The 9,004-nt window shown below is 33.5% G+C and overlaps 1 protein-coding gene and 1 pseudogene across 1 annotated transcript; one reads left to right on the plus strand and one right to left on the minus strand.

Moving 5' to 3' along the window:
- Positions 1 to 1,964: 1,964 nt before the first annotated feature.
- LOC108746762 lies at positions 1,965 to 6,507 on the minus strand (annotated as a pseudogene).
- Positions 6,508 to 7,253: 746 nt separating this feature from the next.
- LOC108747016 (GTPase Era, mitochondrial) lies at positions 7,254 to 8,940 on the plus strand. Its single transcript, XM_018484225.1, has 3 exons — positions 7,254 to 7,823; positions 8,010 to 8,447; positions 8,587 to 8,940. The coding sequence occupies exons 1-3, from the start codon at positions 7,593 to 7,595 to the stop codon at positions 8,938 to 8,940; spliced, it is 1,023 nt and encodes a 340-aa protein (XP_018339727.1). The 5' UTR covers positions 7,254 to 7,592.
- The last annotated feature ends 64 nt before the right edge of the window (positions 8,941 to 9,004 follow it).

A 9,004-nucleotide genomic window follows, 5' to 3' on the forward strand; every position in this document is an offset into this window, starting at 1 on the left:
AGTCTACTAATTAAACAAATTTAATAGACGACAAGAAGATTATAAATAAAAAATTATATTTTAAACTTTACTCATTTATTTCTTCGCGTTTTTATATTTATATATTATATTTATATACAATTTTACTGTCATCAATTATAATTTATATTTTACAGTTTTACGATTGGTATTATTAAATTTATCTTAATATATAGGTATATATTGTAAATTTTTTCAAAAAAATATTCGATAATTGTTTCATTAAGACCGGCGATATCGTAGAATGATTATCAGAATTAGAGAATTCATCTTTCGCGATATGTAACTGCGCTTTTCGAAAAGATTTTGTCTGCTTTTGCACCTAAATGTTGTATACTTCGCGTATAGCTGTAAACTGAATTAATATATTTGAATGCTTATTTATACTTATAGCAACCGTTTCGCACTTTCGCGAAAAGTACTGGGTCAGGATATTGATCATGTAACTTTCATCTTTAGGATGAAAACGTGAAAAATGAAATGTATATGTGTATATTATTATTATTTATTGTGTATTGAGAAATTACAAAGTATACATAAATGGTGAGGCACCAGCAGAACTGCTGCTACTAAATCTCCCAGAAAAAACGAAAAGAATCACAAATTACGAATTACAGAGAAATAAGACAATACTTGAAAGCGTATCTTGCTTAATAAACCACGCGATAGATGATGTTCGAGCAGAAAACAAGAAAATAGAAGACAAGAATGCTTAAGTATAAATGTAAAAAGGCATAATAGGAAAATGCAGCCATATATGTACATACATACATAAAAATTTTCACTTTTCACATTTCCGTTTTATAAAAAAAGTTACATGATCGATACTCTGTATGATAAGAACTTCTGAGTCCGCTTTTATTGCACTTACTACAACATCACGTGGTCTTTCTTTTTTTCGTCTTGCAAAATTTATTTTTTTAAAGTGTAAATAAGAACGGACTTAATGAACATGCTTTTTACGAATGAAATGACGTACGCAACGCGAATCGATCGCGATTTTCTTAAATTGTGACATGATAAGGAAAATAGACCTTAGGTCCCTGTGCTCTTTTTCGATTGCACTGTCTTAGACTTTCTATAATTCTAAATAAAATAAATGTATACACTCAGGCCTTAACAGAAAAGAAGAAACTTAAAAAAGTATAGAAGCAAAATTCATATTCTGTAATTCCACTTTATTTTTCGCTTTTCGTAATACTTTTTGAACAAATCTATATTAATAATTTATCGTCATATAGAAACAGAAATATGTAAAAACTCAGATAATTCATGATAGATCTCTTTGATTATACGATAAATTTTTGAAAAGGGGAATTTGAGTTTTGCTTTTATATTTTTGAAATAAAAACGAGATTGTAAGTGCAGTTAGAAATGACGATGAGTTTTGTACATCACAGTACACTTGCGACTTATAGTTACGAAGAATATCCAAACAGGATCTCACACCATGTATTATATATGTAGCTGTTCTTAAATATAGAGTTATGACATAAACGATTATTTACATTTGTGTATACATTCTTTCTTTCTCTCTCTTTCTCTCGTTTTCACTTTGCATTCATGGAAAAAGAAATATAAAATCGTATTATATTTCACACGAAAACTCGTAGCTTAACTTTTCCGTATTACTCATAAATTATCGTAAAACGCCGTATGTGCGTGCTTCTATATCGCATGAAGCACGCAATGTATATCGTATATATGATATTCGGTAACGAGCGTGTTTGGTGGACAGAACGTTACATCTATTTGATAACAGAAACTGTACGCCAAACGCGGTTATTATTATCATCTTATCTTAAGTGACGATCATGCTTACGTTTTGCAAATTTGACACCCAGACTCAAATTCATGAGTTTATTTTCTTTCATATGCCTCTGTGTGTATATATATGTACAGACATTCATATATACATACATATGTATGTATATGTGTATGAGTGTGTGTGTGTGTGTGTGTGTGTGTGTGTGTGTCTGTGTGTGTAACAAGAGTTACCTTTGTATATCGTTCTATAAGATCATGAAGACAATTAAGTAATCGAACATAATTGAGTGAATTCTTGGAATTATACATATCGAAGAATCGCGTCCGAATGCGGTCACCTCGCGGAAGTTCTAACTGGAAGAATAAATGAATGGATCGACCAAGTATCCAGCAACGCGCTGCGTTGCAGCTAAACCTAAGTTAAATATATCACACAGCTTCATATAGTAAAGTATAAAAAGATTAGAATATAATACATTTTACCCGACCAAACGGAAATTCATTGGCGGAGCGCGGTTCTCTCGATAATGCCCACTAAAAAATATCGCCGCGTGAATCTTTTCTTTCTCAGAATCAAATCCCCGATGTGTTGTCGATGTGTCATCATCATTGCGCTCTTATCACAGACGTCAATGTTGCTTAAACCTAGAGAATTGATTTGTGCTGCCTTACGTAGCGGACATGTCAAAGGAAGAATTCTTAGACAAACGTCCTAGTTCGATTTTAAGCCGCGTCGGCGATTTCATCGCATGACCTTGTCATAAGAGGGTGGCGGCGCCTCGTCCGAAGGTGCAAGTGGCGGCTGTGATGGCGGTGGTATCAGGATAGCGATGTGATAAGGCGGTGGAGGCGGCTGCCTCACCGTCGTCGTCGGCACTGTCGCCGTCGCTCTACTGACAATGCTGTCGCCGATGCTGGACGCGTTTGTCAGGGCAACGATATGATCCTCCTGCATACGAGCATTATGCTCTGACCGACTGTGATGATAATTTCTTTCATGAGTGTATTTGCAGAAGATCGAATATAAACAAGCGGACAGCAGAAATATCAGTAGCCCGCAAAATACAAGTATCTCCAGGCCAGGCCCCTGTTAGCACGAAAATAAGAATCAATTAGAAAGTATAAAGCAAGAAGACAACAGAAGAAAGGTCGCAAAACAGAGGCAATTTTTTTAGTAATGCAGAATTTTGAGATAAAATCTTGAAATAAGAATTCTTTCTAAGTACAGATACGCTTACCCGATAACCGAAATAGAATTTAGCAGCCGCTACAAAGACTGTTGCTAGAGCAAAAGTAGACCAAATCCCACAGCGCAATCGGAAGCCGGCCAACTCAGCCTGCCGTAATTCAAAGACGCTTCCTGTCAATAGGCTTCTATTCCGTTCTGTACCATTCACACTGGTCGTATTAGACAGAATTAGTTGATTGTTGCTAGCGTCGGTGACATTGCTGTAAACAATGCGTTAAGCCAAAAACGATTTAATACTGCCATAGTGCCACGTATCTTCGTACTAAACTCACAAAGCTGCAAATCGAGGGCGAATCATTTATAAGTAATCTTTCTGCTGATAGATATGTATAAGTGAGTCACCCTGTATATAGGAAGAGCATGTTCCTCTCAGAATGTCTCCTTTGTCTTAGTGTAGACCTTTTTGTGTTTTCATTAATTACTTGGGGATGTTGTTCAGCTGAGCGAGTTGGACGGCGCTGAGCGATGACGAACCGTGATGATGGTTCTCGTTGTTATGGATTCGCCCAGACGTCGTCGAACGAGCGAAGCTCCGGCAGGAGTTATTGACATTACTAGGTCCGGCTGGAGATGCGTTTCCGGCTGCGAGATTACCTGCGAGGCCCTGGAATTGATGCACAGCACTCACCATTTGTCTATGTTGGCCGCTGCGCCGACATTGGCCTGTAAAAATAATTGATAAAAAAATAGAATAACGATAAGAAAAATAAAAAGAATAGATATTGAAATTTTTCCTCATATAATGTTATCAATTCTTTCATTCATTTATCAGATTTGCCTTTAATTAATTCTACAGAATTATCTGAAGAAATAATTTCTAAATTTTATTCCGAGTTTCATATAACAAAGATAAAGATAATATTCTATAAACTTTGAATATATAAAATATTGATAAATTTAATATATGCAAAAGACACAAGTAGAATTGTAGAATTTTCATATCCTCTATTTTTTTGCTTGTATTTTGCTAATACTTGATTCATGTCGTTATAATACTTTGGTACACTTACTGTGTGATTTGGGCATAGGTGTGGCGGGATATCGGCCGCCGAACCTGCCCGGCGGTTTGTTGAGCCAGAAGTGCATCAGGGAGTCACTGCAGCGGATTCAGAGATCCATCTAGCTAATCCATTAGCTAATGAAGATAGCATTTTTAGTTTTTTGGCTATAAATCATAGCCTGTGTCTCAGTAAATACTCAATGGCCTTATTGTTTATCTTTATGAAAGACCAAGGATGAAAGAAAGAATGAAGGAATGAACTGATGCACAAAGAAACACGGCAGAAATACAATTTTGAAACATACGAATCTTTATTCCAATTATAATTCATTCATCTCCTTTTTTCTCTTTTTATATTAATAACAAGATTTAAAAGACATTTTAAGAGATGCCATAAAAATCTATAAATTCTCTATCAACCCTCAGAAAACTTTCTATCAAATAAAAACAAATTTTGACAGATTTTCCGTTATCTATTTTTATGCGCAATTTTTATCAGCAAATTCTCAATCAATGTTTTTTATCAAAATAATCAATAAACCCTTTTCTCATACGCAATCTATGGGACCTAACCTTTAGAAACAGTATCACTACTTACTCTATCATGATTTCTCGTCGACATAAGAATTATGCACGATCCTTTTTGAACATTTCCTTCAATTTGCAATTCTCCTGCTCGTCGGGATCGATCCCAGGTCTCACTGATCATATATTTTAAATAGATGTGTTCTATCAGTTTTTGATATATATTATTCATTGTCTGTTATAAACTTATTGTCAATGACACTGGTAAAGTTCATCTTCTACCTTAAAGGTGCATTGTCATGCTTAATAATGTTCTGAAATGAGCACCATGTATTTATCAGTTAAATAAATAAGATAATTGGCGTCTCATAGTGAACGTTAAAAATGTAAATATAATGTAAGCTACACAAAATAGAAAAGAATGGAATTAATGACTCTAAAAAATAGATATTTTAGACGCTCATATTTTATGTATTTAAAAATAAAATATGTTTATGAATATTAAAAATATTTATGTAAAAATTATTATAAAAATAGAAAATAAAATCAAATTTTTTCAATTATATTTTTTTCATTCTTTAAAGTAAACAAGCATGCGAAAGTACAGCCAAGAAAACTGATGGAAATGCTCATTTAATTTATTAAAAACAAAAGAAAAAAAAAATACAAAACGAGAAAAAAAGGGCTATGAGCTAAAAAATTATTCAATTACATAGTGTACATTACATTACATTACATTAATGTAGAATATAAGTAACATAAGTACTGGAACATAAATAAAGAAAAACAATTATATCCTTTAGTTAAGATTTAATACAATGTCCTAGTAATAAACAAACAGATGTTTCGATCGCGATCGAGTCATCATTATCAATGTTAAAAACATATAGCATATTATAAACTTCTGTTTTTACCGGTTCTGTAACCTTCTGAATATCCACTCTTTTGTTCTAACAGCACATAGAAAAAATAAAATGTCATTGAGTGCTCTTTCGCTCGTTTTTTTTCACTTTATGTATACAACTACAAGGTAAATATATAACATAATAGTATAGTGTAAAAAAAATATCAGTTTAAAGGGAGCCAGCTGTTCCAGTAGGGCGAGTGATCCGGAGTAAAGGGAATCCTACAGCGACTGTCAGAAAAGTGCAGAAAGTGCAGTGAAAAAGGCGCAGAGAATAAACCCTAACTGGTATCACTCGATCCATTTCCTTTTCAGTTGTTTTCAGCTGTATGGCCTGTTGCATCCAGAATACGTCAACGCGTCACACTTCCAGATCTTAATCCAATTGATTATTGCGTTGTTTCTTGTTATACATAAACTTGCTCTTCCATGCAAGCATTCGTTACGCGTTGATGCGTCCTGTGTGCAACAGGCTTATCTCCTGCCTGTTTAAGACAGGTCTCGGACAGGGAAATTTATAAATGCAAACTAACAGAGTAAAGAGTCAGTAGAATGTGCTGGTCCTCTCAAGGAATCAGCTGAAACTGCTAAGAGGTGTCTACGACAATCACTTGTCCTCCGTATTTGTTCACCAATGTGTCGCGGGCGACCTCAACACGTTCATGAATCGAGCCTCGTTTATCTGTCATTGAGCATCGGCGTGACCGGCGATGCAATTGACAAGAAATAAGTACCAGGATCTAATATTCTCACGTTATTTCCGCACTTTTATGCTCTCGTCTTGCCGAAGTCGCGTATTATCCTCGCGACCCGGTTATCACTCTTTTTTTTCCTCACCCTTCTTTTTTACAAACAAACACACAGTCTTTTCGAGGTGCAATATTTCTCGCTTCGCGCCGTCTCCAGCGAGAAGGAGCAAAAAACATTAATGAAACTGATGATGAAAGTCACAGGCTACGATAGACGTGCGTTAATAACAAACAATCACAGACATCTATCTTCGCGCGAGTCGTCATCGTTCGCCATTGCTCCACTATAGTGACGACGCGCAAGGTACGACGTGAAGTTGTGCGCGAGACGCACTAAATCGTCACCGATTCGAGACGGTGGTAACAATTGGCGTGACCAATCAAATCGGCGTTTTGCTCTAATCTTATCTGGAAATAGTCCTAATTTATAAATTTTTTCTAAAGACTGACAATTTATAATCAGTTCTTATCAACGATATGTAGGGTTAAATAAAAATAAATGTTTTTTTTAATAATTAACTAAATTAAGTTAAAGTTAATAAAATTATAAAATTATAAAATTAAAATAGTTAAGTTAAAAGTTGAATAAACAAAAATCTAACTTAGTAAAAGTTATGAGATTGAAGTTAAGATTATTATGTTAAGATTGAATCAACTCAAGTTAAATAAAAAGTTAATTTTGAAAAATATTAGTTTTATTAAATTAGATGATCTAAAAATGTGTCTTAAAATTAGATTACTCTAAATAACAAAACAATATAGATCAGATAAATTTAATATTTTACTTAGAAATTATATGAAATAACAAAGGCATTTCTTGTACAATAAAAACTGATTTTTTATATTTTTAGATACTTTTGTATTTTGATATTTACATTATAAAAGAAAAATAAGTAGTAGCTTTAAATTGCCTTGTTATATTGATGTTCGACGCTTAACAAGTCACATGTAAAATTGACAAATAGGTATCAAGCATTAATTTTTATCACGTGATCTATTTTGACGCCATTTGACATTAAAATTGAGTGTCAGCCAGTCGTCAGCTTGAAAATGCACCCTTATGTATAACACCGGTGGTGATATCATATGAGAGTGTATAATTTTCAATCTATTAATTAATCACAGTCTTCTATACTAGAAAATTAATTAAATCTTTGATAAATAAATCATTACGATTTTGTGACTTAAAAATTAGCTATCTAAAAGAAGAAGAAATCGCTCATGCAAATATAACCTACACACCGCAATGTAACATTCATGAAATGAGAAGAAAAGAAAAATAGAATAAAAAATAAAACAATAACAAGAAGCAAAATTTCGGAGATCTACTTAACGTGCATAGAAAATTTCTCAAAATCGCTTTGATATCTTAAACACGAAATGTTATTTACGATCGAGAAGTACGCGATTCGCGCGAGTGCGCGTTATTTACGACGATGTTTCTCAAACAGTGCCGTCATTTCAACAAATGATCCGCAAGAATTTGCTTTACAATTCAATGAAAATCGTACATCGATATGTCGTGAAGCTGAAAAATCTTTGAAGATCGCTTTTCTAGGCGCGCCAAATGTCGGAAAGAGCACACTCGTTAATCAACTTATTAAACGATCAGTAATTATCTTCATTTATATATTTTTTATATAAATATAAATAATTCAAATATATTAATTATATCTTTTGCTTGCACTTTAAAAACAAAGAACATTTTACAAAAGTTTATTATAATAATTTATATTTTACTATTATATATACACACATATATATATATATATATTTCTTTTTATATTATGTTATTAGATATGCCCTGTATCCTGTAAAGTACACACCACACAAACCAAAGCACATGCAATTTATTGTGAAGGTGATACTCAGCTTATATTTATGGACACGCCTGGTATGGTTTCCCTGACTGAATGTAAAAAGTTCAAATTAGCTAACAGCTTCAGAAAAGATCAGAAAGTCTCCTTGAATGCAGCAGATATTATAGGAATTGTGCAGGATGCAGAAAATATATATACTAGACATAAAATTGATTCAAATATATTAGAACTTTTGACGGAAGATATAAGAAAGAAGATTCCTATAATTCTGGTCATTAATAAGGTGGACAGAATAAAGAAGAAGGAGATATTGTTAGATTTTGTATACACTTTGACCAAAAGCAAGAAGTCTCCGGATTTCTATGATGTATTTATGATATCTGCTTTAACTGGGGATGGTGTTGACGACTTGAGGGTAAATTTGTGATTACTGTAAAGAATTAGAGACATAAATAATAATAAATTATAATTTATAATACATTTCTTAGAAATTATAATTTCCATATTTGAAATATTGTAACATCTACGTTCCATTATTTTTTTATGTTTTGCAGACTTACTTGTTAGACTCAGCTAAGCCACGAGCCTGGGAGTATGAAGGACATGTTTACAGTGATAATACGTGCGAAGATATAATATGGCAGACAGTAAGAGCAAAGCTGCTAGACATTCTACCTAACGAGATTCCTTATCGTTTACTGGTGAAGTTAGAGCATTTTGACCCAGCACCCGACGACAGTGTCAATGCACTGGTATCCATTACATGTCCCAACAAGCGCATCGCTCGTCTATTGACGCGTGGTCAAAATAATAGAATAAGTCGAATCGCTGTTATGGCAGAACAGGAACTGCGACACGCTTTTCGAACGTTGGTGAGATTAAAGCTAGCTGTGAAACCTTCGATGTAATTTCGCTTATATTTGTTATTTGTTAAATAAAGTTAAGTATTTACAAATAAGATATTTTTATGTT

The sequence above is a fragment of the Trachymyrmex septentrionalis genome, unplaced genomic scaffold (genome assembly GCF_001594115.1).
Source record: "Trachymyrmex septentrionalis isolate Tsep2-gDNA-1 unplaced genomic scaffold, Tsep1.0 scaffold19, whole genome shotgun sequence".
Classification (NCBI taxonomy): domain Eukaryota; kingdom Metazoa; phylum Arthropoda; class Insecta; order Hymenoptera; family Formicidae; genus Trachymyrmex; species Trachymyrmex septentrionalis.